This window comes from Mustela nivalis (assembly GCF_964662115.1).
Source record: "Mustela nivalis genome assembly, chromosome: 1".
Lineage (NCBI taxonomy): Eukaryota > Metazoa > Chordata > Mammalia > Carnivora > Mustelidae > Mustela > Mustela nivalis.
Window position 1 is genome coordinate 186,728,319 of NC_139020.1, and position 19,389 is coordinate 186,747,707.

Here is a 19,389-nt window from a genome sequence, read left to right on the forward strand (position 1 = left end):
GCCACCCAGGCACCCCTCAAGTTCCATTTTAAAGCAATACTGACTTCCTCACAAAATAAAGTGTCCTAGGACAGGGACCACGGCAAGACTTGACAGAGATTTTAAGTGCTGAATAGATGCTCTGAATTCATTACAACACAGAGTAAAAAAACGTATTTTCTCTTCTTGATTGTTTCTATGCTTTGTTTACATCAAAGGGAAAAAAATATCAATGTGGTGCTGATCTGCTCTCCACACTTCCCTGATACTCACTCATTTCCCCCTTGTACCCAAAAGTAAGTATTATGCTCAATTTAGTAACTTTGGTAATTTGATTTATATCACAGGTCACAGGCATATATGCCTGTATTAGTCTCTCCAAGTCAAATAGAACAGGTCTTCCCATTAAGGTGTTGGTACCAAGTTTTCCTTTATAATCAATTTCTGTAATTAAAATAAAGACAGCCAGTTGAAAGAAAAACAGTAAGTAGATACTACTGTGATAATAATAAAGGGGCACCTGGGTGGCTCAGTCAGTTGAGTGTCTGACTTCTGATCTCAGCTCACATCTTAGTCTCAGGGTTGTGAATTCAAGCCCTGAGTTGGGCTCCATGCTGGGAGTAATGAATTTTAATTTCAACTTTAAAACAACAGAAGTAAGTTGGATCGGATTAGGCGACATGATGGTATAACAGCTAACGGACAGAGACTGATAGGAAAGGAGGGGTAAACAGGAAAGGTACATGGGAGTGTAGAACAGGCCCTCTGGTTGTTGAACCACTACTGTGGACTGGGATGGAATCACAGCAGAACGACAAAGGGAGCAGAAGGAGCGAAGGCTTCAAATCTGGAGTTTCTGAACCTAGAGTTCATAGCCCACAGCAGGAGCCACCCAAGGGCTTTCGGTCTACACCCTTCTGAGACAGGAAGTAAAATGCAGAGCACAGGCACAGAGACAGAGACAGACTCTGGAGCCAGTTGAGTCTGAATTTGACTACTACCACCTGTCACACTCCACTTGTAGGAAAGGCATTACATTTCTTGGTGCTCTAGTTCCCATTCTTTAAAACTGGAATGTTACAACAGTAGCTTCACGGGTCTGCTGGGAGATCACAGGATTGACAAACGAGGATGCTTACAACAGTCATTGCTGTATGACATTACAGCATAAAGATGACACTGTATAATTGCATAAGCGTTGTTTATAAAGGTTATTATCCTAGGGAGACAAGCCATAGCTTTTACAGACTTCTCCTGTGTCTGAGGCTCCCCCAAATGTAATAATACCCCAGGCTGTGCGCAGCGGGAGGGAAAAGGTGGGAGTCACACGACAGATAAGGAATTGGGTTTTCTCCTGAGCTCGAAGGGATAACTGAGTACCTGGCATTCATGGCAATGTTTGCAGGACATCCACCCACTGTTTATAAATTAGACTCAACATGTCTATATGATGCTGGGCTAAAGCAAATGTTCATACCAAAATCTGAGTAAACAGCAGTAGGTGCCAAAAGTTAAATAAAAATGGATGGCAGGGAAACTAGCTGCTTGCTATTTACTTCCACTATTCCCAACCAATTTTTAACACTACAAAATGAGAAAAGACCACTATGATTGGATCTTGATGGTGGGACCCTTTACCCCCACCCCCAGACCACCCAAAATGCAGATGTCCACTAGGGGATGCTTAGGGCTCTTGGTAAAAGGGTAACATTCTGGTCTGGCAGTCAAGAAACATGAGCTTATCTAACATTGGCATTTATTTCTTCAAATATTTACCAACTTATGACCAGAGAAGAAAAGGTTAGTGAATCAGGCATAGATCTTGGCTTCAGGGAGGGTACAGCTGGGGGAAAGACAGGTCCTAGCAACTAAACAACAGCAGAAGCAGCTCAGCAAGTGGGACAAGTGGTAAGAGGTGAGTCCAAGCCCAGACAGGGGAAGGGAAGTGGGTATCTTCAAGGACTGATGAAATTACATGAGTTGATAGTTAAAGGAGCAACCTTGGGAAGTACTGACAAGAGGGGAGCTTGCCCAGAAAAAAAGAAGCTGATGCAAAGGCCCTGCTGTAGTGAGAGCAAGTAAGACAAAGCCAGGTGGTTGGTGCCCAGACAGCAGGGTGTGACACAGAAGCTGGGGAATGAGGCAGGGACAGAGATCAATCTATCTTCATCCCCAAGAGAAATGGAAAGACCTTGATATGGCTGAAAGAAAGAAGAAGAATGAAAGAGGGTGAGACAGAAAGACAGATATGATCAGATTTGGGAAATGAAATTTTTCTGGCTACTAAATGAAGAAGGCATGGGAAGAAAGCAACACTAGTTGGTAGGAACAAAAGTTGAGACTTCACTGTAGTCATCTGCTAAGGAGAGACTGGACATGTTAAGTTGGAGCAGCCTCAGACATCCAGGAGCTGTCAAGTCATGGGATTATCCCAAGTCTCAGTGAACTCACTGCTAAACCGAGCAAGATGAATAAAGTGGGTAAGTTGACCCTTGAATCATACAATGTATGACAGATATCAATCTAGCCGAGAGAACTATGCTCTAAAAAACAAAGACAGGCCTCAGACATGACCCCCAAAATTCAAAATTTACTTAAGTCTCCCTGTGTAAAACAGCACTGGTTTTCCCATTATTACTGGTTATGTAATTGGCATGTAATCCGTTTCCATCTACCCCAAAACTTCTTTCTACCACCATGGCACAAGGGCTGGGGCTGTGGGAGTCAGAGAAAAAAAATGGAGCTGAGCAGACATGAAACAGAGCTTGTAGCATATCTAGCTAAAGACAGACCCAGTGAAACAGCTCTGACTTGAATTCCAGAGTTCAGACAAGACGAATGGAAAGAACCCAAGAATTTAGACCTCTGAAACAGGAAAAGTTTTACTTTTTAAAGTTTTTATCTTAATTTCAGTTAGTTAACATACAGCAGTTTATTAATTTCATGTGATTCAACAATTCTATACAGGACTCACTGTTCAACATAAGTGTGTTCTTAAAGCCTATCATCTGTTTCACTCGCCCTCCCTCTGTAACCAGCAGTTTGTTCTCCATAGTTGAGAGTCCGTTTCTTGATTTGTCTCTTTCTTGTTTATTTCTTTTGTTTCTTAAATTCTAAAAATGAGTGACCACATGGTATCTGTCTTTCTCTGACTTATTTTATTTAGCATTATACTCTCTAACTCCATCCACGTGGTTAAAATGGTAAGATTTCATTCTTTTTTACGGCTAAATAATATTCCATTGTATATCTATATAGCATCTCTTCTTTAACTGATCATCTATCGATGGACACTTGGGCTGCTTCCATACTTTCTCTATTGTAATCTATCTTCTTTAATTAATTTAACAATGATTTCCTGAATCCATCGATGTCAGGCACTGTGGCAAATGCAGATAAGTAGGAAAGAAAGTAGGCAAGGGAAAAAACACAGAGTAGACAAATATAAAATGGGAAAATGGAAGTAAATGAATGCGTGATGACAAATGCCTTGACTATCTGTCCTTGGTGTGGGAGGAAAGAAAAAGTAGTGAACACCAAACACCAAAAGCTCTCCAAATAGTTAAAATTCACAGGAGCCCATGGCTTATTAACATACATCAGAAGCACCGTCTAAGTCTTAAATTCTGATCATTTAGCTAGAAGCTAATGCTAGGAATAGCAAGATTATCTTGAAATGTTCTTGATGAATGCATTATCTTTTCATTTTACAAAAATGAAAAAAAGGGAAATAACTTTAGATGAAATCAAATGAGAAGTGGCACAGTAGACAGTTATGGCTTCTCAGGAAGAAAAAGAGAGATGCTATCAGTCTTGTAAAGATATTTTAGACAACTTTCGAGAAGTGGGCTACGTACAACTAACTTGCTCTATTGATTATCCTGGATTGGATATATAGCCCTCTCAGGGGGTTAAGACAGATATGAACATTAAAACTGTTTTATGGGAAAGTTACTGTCTGTATGTAATAGGCTGCTTTAAATATTAACTTTCTATATTCATATTTTAATATCCAAAAGACAGTCTATTTTACAGATAAGTGACCTGTAAATTTCCATCACAAAAAATAAATACTCTCTACTGAATTTATTTTCTGGAAGAACAAAATTCACAAAAGGACTTTTGGAGAAAAAAAAAACACATGTTGGTTAAAAATTAATGGAGAACGAAAAAGAAGTTTTTTCTTCATCTAGGTATCTAAGATAAATATAAAATGAAGAACCAGAACAAAGAAAGACCATGTGGCTTCTGTGGGGCTTCTTTAATTAACCTTTTAATTTTTCTGGTAATTATAGATTCACTTGCAGTTGTAAGAGATAATGCAGTGGTCTTATGTCCCCTTTGTCCAGTTCCTCAAAAGGGTAACATCTTGCAAAACCTTAGTTCGATGATATCGCGTTTTGTAAAAATGTTTTTGGAATGCAAATGTTTTTGGAATGCCAACAGTTTACTCAGAAGCAAATGTTACACTTTAATAACAAACCACACTGAAGCATTGTGTTTTTCCTCTATTATGTTAGCAAATACACAGAAGAGCAATTTTAAAAATGAATTTACTTCAAAGGACAGGTTCTTACACCCACAAACACACACCTGTAATACTTGCCAAGGTTTTTCAAAAAGCACTTACGTCCGGAGCTCACTTTTGGGGAAGGCTACAACAGTGGTCAGGACCTGGATTTTTTTTTTTTTTTTTAAGATTTTGATTATGTATTTGACAGACAGAGATCACAAGTAGGCAGATAGAGAGGGAGGAGGACGCAGGCTCCCCACCAAGGAGACAGCCCGATGCGGGGCTCGATCCCAGGACCCTGAAATCATGACCTGAGCCAAAGGCAGAGGCTTTAACCCACTGAGCCACTCAGGCACTGCAGGACCTGGATATTTTTAAAAAGCTCTTTAGGGAGTTTGGAGGTTTCCTTCTGCTTGACGCTCTAAGATTAGGTCAACTGGGGAATGTTGAGATTTCTGGGCCAGGCTTCTGAGGTATGGAAAGATTTCCTTGCAGATTTACTAGAAATAGTGAAGAACTTATCCTCTGAGTCTGTCATGGGTCTTTCTCCCCAATGAAGAATTTCATTCTTTCTCCGCTTCTTCTTTGATTCTTGACTTCTTTCCTGGGCCTTTACCTGGGGTCTTGGGCTCTTCAGCATTTGGGGTCCCCAAACCCGGGAAGGCCTTTCTTTTCCCATGAGCTATATTAGGACAGGGCTGAATTTTGGAGACTTTCCTGTGGCACGTTTTTGCATGCCACTGGTAGCAGCAGAGGGAATTCATCTTTGGACTTCTCTAGCACTTGGTGCATTTCCTCTACTGGTTACTTTCTCCTCACATTCTGAGGTCTCTTCCTTCCTAGGTCCAGATTCCTTTTCTGGAACACCACCAGCTGTAGGTCCACCTCAACTTCAGTTAGGGCTGAAGATAAATGGGTGTCTTTCTAGGTTACCTATCAATACTACTCACTGGGAATATTATCAATCCTCGCCCTTAATTTAGACACAGCACCCTACATTGTCTGTATACTGTTTTTCAGTTGAATTTATATGATCCATGCATAATGGACAAAGCAACTGAATCTTCATTTCTCCAAAATACTTGAAAATTCACGAACTCCTTTAGCATTTTAAGAACTATAGGATGAAAGAAGTTTCTAGGTTTGTGCTTATTAAAAAAAAAAAAGAAGAAGAAGAAGATTTAAAAAAACAAAGAAAATGAACAACACAGTGTGATTTTTGCACTCAAGTTTCTACACCACCATACGTTGAAACTTAAGAGAACAGAAAAATAATTCCAGGTTCTTGTTCAAACTTGCATATACATGATTGTCGTGTTTTATAAAACAGTCCTAGAGAATCATCATAGATTATTTGAGATATAGTCTGTCTAGGATGATGTCATGAATTTACAGTAAGTACAGTCTGAGAAGTAAAGGGATTTATTTCTGCTTCTCAGAAAGGTGTGCTTCTTCTCAAATTCTGATATAGATGTGTTCATATTTGGATGGCTATGCTAGAAAACCAGGCATACACACAGACATGCAACAAGTTGTGGATCACTCCAGGAAGTCAGCACGGTGACAGAGATTGAAAATCAGCTCCTGGAAGACCAAGGTCATGAATCAACTTGCATTGAGTGAACCCCCCCACTCATCTAAAACCTGTCATTGGAGATACCAAGCTGAAAGCTGTCACTGAAACCTGTTATCTTTGCAGAAGGCTGTCAAGCATTGAAAGTCAAGTAGAAAACCACATCAAAGAGCCCAGCAAATTGCCTTTGGCAGATTCTGGAATGTGGCACTGAGGTGGCACTCTGCTCTGAGGTCTGATTATACCCAGTAGGGCAACACTACAGTCTACCACATTCAGATTGTTGGGGGAGTCAATATTCCCATCCTGGTTCTCCAAAGGATGCTCACATTGGAAACATAAAGCAGGACCACTGGTAGAGAAATTCTGAATTGTAACAATAAATATACAATCTACATTGGGAAGAGAGGGAGGGGTGAAAAAGTGTGTACAGATAACCTTATCAGTCACACACATTTTTCCTGAGCAGATAGACCCAGATGGATGACTTAAGGTATAGGAGAGGGTAGCCTGAGATAAGGCAAGGAGAACGGATCATGAGAACATTACAAAGAAGAGTCTGAAGTCAGGAATCATGGTGCTGACTTGAGAAGCAATTCTATGAACACACCAGGCCAACCCAAAGCAATCAACCATGAATAATCTCAGACAAATGTTGATTTGGAGAAGGAAAATGGATCCCCCCAAAGTCGCCCATGTAGCCACTTAGGTCAAAAGAAAAGGCAATTCTGGGGCACCTGAGGGAGCACAGTTGGTTGAACACCGACCCTTGGTGTCAGCTTGGTTCTAATCTCAGGGTTGTGAGATGGAGCCCCGTGTCCAGCTCCACACTCAAGTGGAGTCTCCTTGAGTTTCTCTCTCTCCTCTCTCTGTGTTCTCCTCCCTGGACTCTGGGGGCTATCACATTCCAAAGGAAATACATAAAATTTTTAAACAGAAAGGAAAGAAGGAAGGATGGAAGGAAGGAGAAAGAAAGAAAGAAAAAAAAAAGAAAGAAAAAGGCAAGATTGTGACCCACAGTAAGAATGAAACCAAAAGGCTGACACTGAAGTTGTTATAGCCCAGTGTGGGGGCTGTGGCCAGCTAAGGCTGTTGAAAGGGATTACTAAGAATGGTTTGTAGTGACACACTTGGTTACAAAGGGATTATTTCAAAAAAGAGAGAAAGACAGTGAGCCTGTTTTAATGGATTAGAGTTTTAAGAGTCAAAAAATAAGATACAAAAAATATACTTAGTACCAATAGAAACCCAGGTAGCACTAAGCAGAGACATAATATAACACCTCTGTGTTTATTTTCAGGTCACACAGTGGGAGCACAGCAAGGCATTCTCTAATTCCATGGACCATCTGAAACTGATAATTGCACAATAGTGATTAAGAGGGAGGCAGCTCTTTGCAGTAGCAATGGTGAAAATATGAAGTTCTGTATTCATAAATTTCCAAAGACAAATTAGGACGATGGGGATAATTAAAGGCAGGAGCATCAAGTTGCTGGCCTGATATATAAACGCAGGAGAACATGTTCCTCTGTCCTCTAATGTAATAGGAAATATTAAAGCAAAACCTTGGGGTACCTGGGTGACTCAGTCAGTTAAGCTGCTGCCTTTGGCTCAGGTCATGATCTCAGGGTCCTGGGATTGACCCTGGCATCAGACTCCAAGCTGAGCGGGAAGCCTGCTTCTCCCCTACCTACCATTTCCCGTGCCTGTGTATGCTCTCTCCCTCCCTCTCTCTCTGTGTCAAATAAATAAATAAATAAAAATCTTTAAAAAAATAAAAAAGCAAAAAACCAAAGAGGTAAGAATTTTACTTCCATTTGTGCATTTGGCACAGAGCTGTCCAACAGACCTTTTGCAATGACAGAATGGACTTGATCTTGCTGCCTCCCTCCCTACGGTAACTGCTGACCATATATGGCTACCAAGCATTTCAAATAAGGCTGGTTTAACACTACCCATGATCCACAAATTCAGTGCAATCGCTATCAAAAGTCTACGGGTATTTTTCATAGAAACAGTAAAAACAAACCTAAAATTTCTACAGAACCATAAAAGACCCTGGAGAGCCAAAGGAATTCTAAGAAAGAAAAATGAAGCTGGAGGCATTTCAAACTATGCTACAAAGCTACAGTAACCAAAAGAGTATGATACTGGTGTAGCAACACACACAGACTGATGAACAGAATCTAGAGTCCAGAAGCAAACCCACACATATACAATGTATAACCAACTAATATTTGACATGAGAGCCAAGAACACTCAGGGGAAAGGATAGTCTGTCTCTTCTATAAATGGTGTTGGAAAAACTAAGTATTCACATGCAAAAGTTAATGAAGTTGGACTCCTACCTTACATTATTTACAATAATTAACTTGAAATGAATTAAAGACTCTAATGTATGACCTGAAGCCATAAAACTCCTAGAAGAAAACATCAGGTAAAAGCGCCTAGACATTGGTTTTAGTGATGATTTTCTGGACATACCACAAAAAGCACGAGCAACACAAACAAACCAAACAAATGAGACCACATTGAACTAAAAAGCTTCTTTCTCCACAGCAAAAGAAACAATTTAAAAAAATAAAAAGGCAATCTATTGAATAGGAAAAAAAAATTTGCAAACTATACATGTGATAGAGATTTTAATACCCAATATACATAAAGAACTCATGCAACTTAGTAGCAAAAAACCCCAATAAAAACCCACTATAAAATAAAAACAAAAACCCAAAACAACTCAATAACCCTGGTTAAAAGTTGGCAAAAGATCCTAGGCATGTTCCCAAAGATACACCAAGGGCCAATAGGTACACGAAAAGTGCTCAATGACCATCAGAAAAATGTAAATCAAAACCACAATAACGGCGCCTGGGTGACTCAGTTGGTTGAGCAACTGCCCTCAGCTCAGGTCATGATCCCGGAGTCTGGGGATCAAGTCCAACATCAGGCTCCCAGCTCCTCAGGGAGTCTGCTTCTCTCTCTGACGTTCTCCCATCTCATTTGTTCTCTCTCTCTCTCTCTCTCTCTCTCTCTAGTAAAAAATAAATAAAGTCTTCCAAAAAAGAAAAAAAAAAAACAAAAAACCCCACAATAAGATAGCTCCTCACACCTGTAAGGATGGCTATTATCAAGAAGACAAGACATAGAAAGTATTGGTGAGGATGTGGAGAAAAGAGAACCCTTGTACACTGTTGGTGGAAACAGAAATTGGTGCAGATGCTACAGAAATGAATATGGCAGTTCCTCAAAACACTAAAAATACAACTACCATATGATCCAACAATTCTACTTCTGGAAATTCTACTTCAGGAAATGAAATCACTATCCCAAAGAGATATCTGCCCCCTCCATGTTCGCTGTAGCATTATTCACAAGAGACGACACATAGAAACAATGAGTATCCACAACTGATGACCAGACAAGTAAAATATACATTGGAGTATTACTCTTCCATAAAAAAGAAAGAAATCGTGCCATTTGTGACAACATGGGTAGACCTTAAGGGCATTATATTCAGTGAAGTAAGTCAGACAAAGACAAATGTACTATGGTCTCACCTATATATGTTATCTAAAAAAGCTGAAATCGGGGCACCTGGGTGGCTCAGTGGGTTAAACCTCTGCCTTTGGCTCAGGTCATGATCTCGGGGTCCTGAGATTGAGTCCCACATTGGGCTCTCAGCTCAGCCGGGAGCCTGTTTCCCTCTCCCTCTCTCTCTGCCTGCCTCTCTGCTTACTTGTGATCTCTGTCAAATAAGTAAATAAATAACCTTTAAAAAAAAAAAGCTGAAATCATAGAAACAGAGAGTAGAATGGTGGTTGCCAGGGACTGAATGTGCAGTAAATGGAAAGATGTGATTAAAGGCTATAAAGATCCATTTTAAGAGAAGTAAGTTCTGGGGATGTATAATCATGGGGACTATAGTCAACAATGCCTTACTGCATACTTCAGAGCTGCTAAGAAAGTATGTCTTAAATGTTCTCACTAAAAGAAACAAAGGAAGGGAGGAAGGAAGGTGGGGGGAGGGAATGGAGGATGTGAAGTGATTAGAGTATTAACTAACCAAGTATGGTAATTACTTGAAAATATAAACATGTATCAAATCATCACATTATATATATATTAAAGTTATATCATGTTAAATAAAAGTCAGATCCCCCCCCCCCAAAAAAAAACTCCATGAAGATTTTAATGTGCATCCTCTGCTTTCAAACACTGCACATAAACAACCTAACAAAGTCAGGGGGGATATACAAAAAAAAAATATGTGGCTATTACCACTGAGGGAGTGAACTTTAGCCTTACTTACTGATGGACTTAATAGTTAAATTTAAATAGCCACATGTGGCTGGTGGTCACCATAAAGGTTAAAGCAGATTTCTGAAAGTCCATTTTATATACACTTTACCTATATGGATTCACTAAATCCTTACAACCTTATGAGGCTGATATTTTATTATGCACCTTTATTGTATTTCTAAAACCCGAGGCACAGAGTGGTTAAGTAATTTGCCCCAAATAACACAGCTTGTAGAGCAAGTGGCTGGTTCTCGAACCAAGAGCTAATTCCAAAGCTCTCACTCTATGTTCCTTATAGCAACACGCACTACTGAAGGAGCAAAAACCATGGATAAGGTAAATATTAGAGCCATCGAAAACCATTTCCCATTGATTTGTTGACTAGTAAAAAAGTCAGGAGTCTACCTGTCTTCCCTGTGTTTTTCATCCAGGTTTTGTTAGAAGACTCATTATCAAAGCCATCCAGCTGCAGCTCCTGGTACTCTTCGCCAACCCGTGCATGCTGGTCTACAATGTCTATGGGAGACTGGAGACGGCCCCCGCAGCTGACACTAGATGTGACCCAGTGCTCAGGACCATAGGCACCTGTTAAAAGAGAACCACACTTCAGTCCTCATGACTCAAGGGTTAGGGGTGAAATGAACAGGATGTAAAAAGTCAACCACTGTATCTCTGAAAGTACATCACACCCCCACCCCCCACCCCCGCCAATGTTCCCACCCAAAGATGTCAGTCTGTTGAAAACTATGGATCCAAGCCATTTGCTTGATAGGGCGATAAGATTAAAGAAAAGACATGTTCCTTAAGATGGTTTTGCTTCTTGATTTGTAATCAAACATTTGCTACTTTATCTGTAATCAGATTAAGGGAGCTGAGCAGAAGGGCTGTCAGAGTTGTTCCCATTTTTAAAAAATTCTAAGTAAGTCTTCTAAAATAAGCAAAGCATTTATTCACAAGAAACCACCTTCTTCTGTTCAGCATGTTTTGCTATTATCAACGGTATACCAAACACAACAGCTCCTATGAGTCTGTGAACTGGAAAAAGGAAAAATTAAAAATTAAAGGCCACATAACACAGGATGAGAGTGATGACAAAGAGTGGGGCAATGAGGCAGGATTATCTTTTGGTTAATCGGGGAAGATTTTTCGGTTTGGCCAGAAATTGTAAATTAGTGGATTCAGGCACTCACCTCTCCTCCTCAATCCCTCCCTGGCACAGGACATGGGGGTATAAAGGTGCACTCAGAATGAATGCAGCACTACATAAAGGCAGGCTTTTGGGGGGATACATGCAGCAGGAATGAAAATGCAACAGTGCAGAATCCTAGTGGGTAACAAGAAGGCATGGGCAGAGAAAATATACTGCACCCACCTGTCTGCACTACTTGGAAACGAAATAATCTGGGGGTGATGTCTATTAAGTTGATAACAGGCTCTGAGATTTTTTCTGCACCCAGCCTTTAACCTTTTTGACATGACAAAGCAGGAGTGGCCCCTTGAAAGGAAACACCCTTTGCTAGAAAGATTTACATCTCTTTTTAAGAATAGGATATGAAATAAATCTAAATGTTACAATTTTTAGGTTTTCCAAACAATAAAGGATAATGTGCATATATATATATATATATATATGTATATATATACATATATATATATAGAGAGAGAGAGAGAATGAGAGAGAGAGAGAGAGAGAGACCTAGGTTTCAGTTTTAAATTTCTTCACATATCAGATGAGGATGGAATAGCCAAAGTGATCTGAAGAGACCAACTCATCCAACCACCAGTACTTTTCCTACTACTCTCTAAACCTAGCGTCGTGGAATGGAGAAACAGAGACACTGTAAGTCTTCCTACTGCTGAATAAAAGCCTACACACTTGTGCCCAACCCACTACCATGTTCACACAGGCCATCAATATCCCCACCCCCTAAGTCCATACAGCTCACAGTTGATGTAAACAATGGTCCCATGAAAAAAGAGACAACCACAGAACATCTTTTTAGTCACAGTAATGGTCAAGGCTGCAAGAGCAATCGATGTGACCCCCCCCCCAAAAAAATGATACATATTCTTGCTACCTGGCCAATAACCTGGCTTCCTTCTACACCTGGGTCATTTTCCCGAATTCTCATCCGAAACAGGAAGATGGAAAAGACTATCAGGAAGAACATGCTAGCTGCTCCACAAAGGTTTAGCAACTCAGGGCACTTTTCAGAATCATTTACAAGTGTTATAAGGCTTTCTAGAAAAAGTTAACATCACCATGTTCTTGACTATAAGGCTCCTTACTAAAAGAAGAAGCATCAAGTGCTTTTCACTCATGTTTCTTCACCTCTTGGACAAATTCCCTAAGACTCTGATGAGTCATAAAGGAACAGAGTGTGCATTTGCATATATTCTAGCCAAACTTTATTTTCATCTGCATCATTACATTTGAAGGAAAAAAGGAGGGGAAAAGGGACATAAGGAATAGCTCCAATTTCCTGTCCATTCTTTAAATTTTCTTCCAGAGGAATAAAGTGATTGTTGATGTGTCTCATGGGCCTATATGTTCAAATGATGGAAACTAATGTTTTATTTTTTTAAAAGATTTTATTTATTTGACAGTGGGGGGAAGGAGGGAGGGCACACACAAGCAGAGGGAGCTACAGGCAGAGGGGAAAGGAGATGCAGGCTCCCCATTGAATAGAGAGACCCAAGGCTGGGCTTGATCCCAGGATTCTGGGATCACGACCTGAGCCAAAGCCAGATGCTTACTGACTGCACCACCACGGCATCCCTGGAAGCTAAAGTTTTAATATCGTGTATGTGTGTGTGTGTGTAATGACATTTAGAAACTCACTAGTACGATAAAATTATACTCAATGAAAAAAATGCACAGTAAAACAAATCCAAACATGTTTGACTCCAAAGAAATAAGAATGCAAGCTGTCCTTAGTAAAAACACAGACACCTCGTAATTATCCTACTAATAAAGAAAAACTCTCAGAAGCACACTTTCCATTCATATTATTTCTCAAAACCTTCTAGACATGGGTGACATATAATTTAGCACTCTGTAAAAATATAATCAGGGTTCGTACCAGTGGGATTCATTTATTCACTGGTAACAATCTCAAGATTTAAGCCGACTACATGCTTGCTTTCACACTTCTACCCAATGTACATTCAAGTGCAATTTTAATTGAAACTGATCTTCCACTTCAGATTTTAAATTAATTTTTCTTTGGAGTGCTTCATGCTCCAGACACCCTTGCCTTGCAAAAACCCCTATGTCATTAGTGGAGGAAATAGAACGCTTTTCCAAGCTTGGGGGTATTGATTACCTATTCTCACATCGAAGCACCATCGCCATTCCACACTGTATAAATCTCTCCAGTGTTAAGACACTTTATAAAGCGCTGAGAATTATATCATTAATCATTTGCAGTTGTACAATCTCAGAGTATTGAATGCTTTGTTTTTCAGAAGTTTGAATAAATGCTTTTAAGTAAAAAACATGACACTAAATAAAGACCGTGGTTAACTTAAACCTAGTTTTGGGGAGAAAACCAATCAGCAAGAAGCCTTCCACCCTCAGATATGACATTTTCCATCTAAAATAAGAAGGAAAAGTCATTTGCACTTCAGTTTCCCCTTACTGACTCTTTCTTAGAATGAGAAGGACATGTGCAGTTGGCAACTGGACCCGTTTTCAATTGCTCACCAACTCCGACATAGCAACCTACTAGACAAGGCTGTCTTCCCAAAAGGGCTGGACTGGAAGCATAGAAACTACAGGGTGGTTGGGCTGCCCAAAGTAATTTGCCATTCGCCTGTTGAGAGTCTTGTGGGAATGCAATCTTCATGAAGACATACTGCCAACATATTTGCAGCCAGAGAATCTATATTGGCAGTAAAACCTCACTCAACCTGTGATGAAAGCTACTTTCTTTTTAGTGAATTCCATGAATGCATTTAAAACTCCTGCCCAAAGGTTTAATGTTATCGTCAATACACGCTGGTGGTTTCCATGAGGCATATGCACAAGGGCCATGTACCAACTTGGCAATGGACACCTGTGTTCTTTGGGACAGCCTATCACTCATGTAATTTGTTGCCCACTCCTTAATTTAATGTCTGTCTTCCTCATTAGTTTGTGACTCTCAGAAGAGGTTCCTTCTCTGTGTTGTTTACCATTATTGCCATACGTAAAGCAGAGCCCTACCTACAGAGTGTTGCTAATACATATTTTTGCGCACAAATACATGAATTAGAAGATGACATTAAAGAGTTGCATAGTTGTGTCTCCTAATGACACTATGGTGCTATTTTAGTTTTAATTTTATACTTTTATCTGCTGACTTCTTCCTACTCTTCCTGACTCCCTTGGTTTCAAGAGTCAGGAGGTCAACTTCCTTCCTTTCATCACTAATAGGTTAAATTAGTCTGAATGGGGAGAAGGTACAACAAGCAGTTTATGAAGCCCAAGATGGAAGGTATGTGCAAATTTAACTAGCCCACTAAAGGCACTTACACTTTTTTTAAAGAAAGGAATGTGACAGAACTTTGCCTTCAACGCCTTTACTGAAGCATGATTATTTTTAAGGCTCTCTTATTTTTTCTGTTCTTTAGCAGAGTTCTCTATTGAAAGAAGGTCAGTTAAAGACCAAAACCAGTTTTGTTCATCAGTTCATCACTGTACACATTTAAATATGGACTTGACACCTGCTCTGTACCAGCCACAGTGCTACAAAATGGATGCCAGCAGGTGGAGCTGCCACAGTTCACCTGGGCTTACCCTGGACAACTGAAGCTGCCAGAGGCTCAGTCTGTTCATCTGTACAATGGGGAAAATTAATGGTATCCAAGCCATAGGGTAGTTTTGAAGATTAAATGAGATAAGCAATGGAAAGTACTTTACGAAGTACCCAACAATGGGGTATATGGGTGGTTCCAGTGGTTAAGCATCTGCCTTCAGCTCAGATCATGATCCTGGGGTCCTGGGATCAAGGCCCATGTCAGGTTCGCTGCTGCTCAGTGTGTGTGTGTGTGTGTGTTGGGGGGGGGGGGTGTCTGCTTCTCCCTTTCCCTCTCCCTTTATTCTCTCTCTCAAATACACAAATGAAAGAAGAGCCCAACAACGAAAACTCCGTAAATAGTGGCTACACTACCACTGCTATTATTACAAAAATGTGTCCCAGGCCCTCAAGAACTTGATTGTCTAATGGAGAAAACAAGCATGCAGTCCAATCAAAGGCTAAGGCAGGTCGATACAAGCATCTTGCCATATACAAAGAGAGAAGAGAGGCCCTCATCTCCCCAAGGGCAGGACTTTAAAGGTGACATTTCAGGGGAGTCACTCCTTGAAACGCTGAAAAGTATACTGGGCCCTGGTGCTTCCCATTTTGGAGAATGCGAGTCAAAAAGTACCCTTGAAGCTCTGGGAAGTGGAGCTTAAGCCCATCGACAGCTGGACTTAGTGCCTAGCTTTCAAAGAACAGAAAAAGCAAGCTTCCCAGTGGAGAAGCCTGGTAATTCCACCTTAACCAGGTAGTGAACGTTACCATCACCTGTGATGCTACACACCATTATGCATATCTTGACAGATGTGGTAAGAAGGGCATATCACCTCTGTAGGTTCTTTCTAAAAATCTATAGCCTCTGTCTAATCATGAGGAAAACACATCAAACAAACCCAAACTGAAGAACATTCTATGAAACACTTGGCTGATACTCCTCAAAAACGTCAAGGTCATGAACAACCAGGAAAGACTGAAAATTTGTCACAGAACAAAGAAGACTAAAGAGGGAAAGAAAACACACACGCACACCCAAAAAATTTGCATGGTGGTATTCTAGCTTGAGTAGCAAAACCAAACATGGAAATGAGTGGGAAAATTCATTAGCTCTGAATGAAGTTGAGTCAGTTAATACACCCTTGCCTGTTTCCTGGTTGTTCTTTGTCAATAGGGTCATTTTCCTGTGGTTACTCCGATGAGAAGAAGAAATATTTATGAAACTGATCAGAAGTCAAATAAAATCTAAGTTTTGTGAATATCCGTATTTTATTGGATTTACTGTTATATATTTGGGAGTAGGTCTATGGCCTAACAGATAAAGGTGATGGGCACTGGTTTATAGATAATGCTGAGATTGCTGTCCTCAGCTCTTTGTATGAATTTCCACTGAGCAAAACCAAAGTAAGAGAGATTTGTTTGAAGAAAACAAAGCAAGCATGTGGATGATATTTCATTATTTAACATTATATAAAAACATTATAAAGTTGGAGAAACTCACCTTTAAAAACTGTAGTTACGGAAGAACATTATTAGCTTAATTTATGACTCATTTGTGCATTAAAATAACCACTTCTACCTCCCTGGTGTACCATTAAGAAGCCACTGTATTTTTCTTGTTTTGAGATGCTACAATTCAGCTGACGAGCATCAGGAAGACATATTTCTACAGTAATGTGAATAAATCACACAACTGGAGTTTAACCAACTGGCCTGTTTAAGACAGACAGAATTCCCCACGTGAAAATAATGGCAAATACTGTAACTCTGGGCTCATGTAAGACCTACTTTAAATTCAGTATCTCTTTAAGGCAGATTTAATCCAAGAATTTGGTCAACATACATAAATTTTGTACCAAAACTAAGTTATTGTGTTCAAAGAAAATTCAAATAAAATCTGAGAGAAAAACCTAATTTTGACCCTCTACTTCCAGCAATATTATTTGACAAGTCCAATGTGAACAGATATAAATATAGCAGTAAGACTTTTCAGCAATTTAAGTAAACAATCTCATTTAATTACAGTTCATTATTAAGATCTGACTTGAGAAAGAGATAAAACTGCTGTTTTAGAGCATATAAAATCATACTTTTATCTAAAAGTGAGGAATTTCAAATATCTATCTAGGATTTGCGTCCCAAACAATAATTTCTTTAAATACCTAAGAGATTCTTCACAGAAAATAAGCATACACCTTGAATTTATTTTACCATAATATATCCAAATAACGGTTTCTGTTCACTAATGAAAAGCCATTAAAAATAATGAATTCTGTCTAAATCTAATTAAAAAGAAAACTAATATACATGTTATGTGCTGTTTCTAGTCAAATATGCTTATTAATTCCTCCCTCAAGGAACTTATATTAAAAGTATTACCTGAATCCAGGCTTATTACCCTGCATCTTGTTGTCTACTTTTAACCAACAGCAACAATCCAAAAATATTAGTATTCATTTTTTTACCTAATATTATAATTAATGGTTTTTCTCCCAAATCTAAAACACATCTTAAAACTATTCCATTGTTTAATTAAAAAGCTTTATGGGATTTAGTTTGTGATTCTTTTGCATTCTCCACTATCGGGAACTTAATTACCTTTTGTGCATTTCTTGCCATATATATGAAAAAAGGAAAAAGTGCTAAAAAGCATTCATATTACTAATCTCCAGTGTTTTCATCTTTTATGCATGTATAATTATGAAATTGTTCAATGTTATTCATAGGAATATTCTAATTTTTAAACCAGTTAAGAAAATGTAAATTTTCCTTCCAGGTAATAGAATAGTTCGGCAAATTTTTGTTTTTAAATTTTAGGTATAAAAATGTCATTCCATGGGACGCCTGGGTGGCTCAGTTGGTTGGACGACTGCCTTCGGCTCAGGTCATGATCCCGGAGTCCCGGGATCGAGTCCTGCATCAGGCTCCCAGCTCCATGGGGAGTCTGCTTCGCTCTCTGACCTTCTCCTTGCTCATGCTCTCTCTCACTGTTTCTCTCTCAAATAAATAAATAAAATCTTTAAAAAAAAAAATGTCATTCCTCCATTTCACATCAATGGTGGGTTTTTAAGGGAATATTGACAGCTAACCATAACACCAGAAATACTATCAGACAATAACACCAGACATGGGAATGCCTGTATACTTTTTTTTTTTTAAGATTTTATTTATTTATTCTTCAGATAGAGATCACAAGTAGGCAGAGAGGCAGGAAGGGGTGGGGGAAAGCAGGCTCCCTGCTGAGCAGAGAGTCTGATGCAGGGCTCGACCTTAGGACCCTGGGATCACGACCTGAGCCTAAAGCAGAGGCTTTAATCCACTGAGCCACCCAGGCGCCCCTGTATACTTTTTTTAATACCAACTGTTACTCATTTTATTTCACAGCATCTCTGTCTTAGGACTAGATGTTAAAACTAGAAAATAGCACAAATCTATAAACTGAAGATCCCTGATTCTAATCTTGATGCTTAAGATCTCTCTGAAGCCCATTATATTGTCCTTAATAATGAGAGTATTGCAGGGCCCCTGCGAGGCTCAGTTAAGCCTCTGCCTTCAGTTCAAGTAAGATCCCAGGGTCCTGGGATTGAGCTGTCATTGGGATCCCTGCTCAGCTGGTAGTTAACTTCTCTCCTTTTTCTGCTCCCTCTGCTTGTGTGCTCCCTCTCTCTCTAAATAAAATCTTTAAAAAAAAAAAAAAAAAAAAGAGGGTATTGCATAGAGTAAGGATGCCAGTAATGACAACCCGGGAGTTCTGAGCTACAAAACTCCTGCTGAGTAGAGGCTCAGAAGGATTGGGTGATTGATTAGTGATGTCTGTATGAGTATGTGGTATGGCAGCAGTAAAGCAGGCACTATGCAGGCATGCAATTCACAGACTAGAGGATTCTGATCCTTTGAAGACAAAGTCTGTAACAATGTTTAGACATAGCTGGGATATAAAAAAATTATATCTTTCACATGGAATCTATCCTCATCTAAACATGCAGTCAAAATTCTTAATAATAATTGAGATAGTTTATTCACTCAAAATCAAACAAATATTTTTTAAAGTTGGGGCAACTTAATTTTTACTTCTTGTAGATACAAAAAGGAATGGGTTACAAAGAGCATCTGAGGTATTAACAACAACAACAAGTCATAATTCTTACTGTCCAAACATCTCAAGTGTTTACAAGCTATAAGTAAGTTTGTTCCAGACCTAAAGCTTTCTTTCTTTCTTTTGTTTTTTTACTTAAAGATTTTTCTTT

At 39.4% G+C, this 19,389-nt stretch overlaps 1 protein-coding gene across 6 annotated transcripts in view; it reads right to left on the reverse strand.

Moving 5' to 3' along the window:
• Positions 1-19,389, reverse strand: part of PTPRG (protein tyrosine phosphatase receptor type G) — a gene marked incomplete at its 5' end in the record, with an annotated part of 700,341 nt that overhangs the window by 283,136 nt on the left and 397,816 nt on the right. For all 6 annotated transcript variants that reach the window (XM_082727351.1, XM_082727352.1, XM_082727350.1 and 3 more), the window contains one exon: positions 10,770-10,949. In XM_082727351.1, coding sequence (XP_082583477.1) covers positions 10,770-10,949 — 180 coding nt within the window. The remainder of the gene's footprint in view (positions 1-10,769; positions 10,950-19,389) is intronic.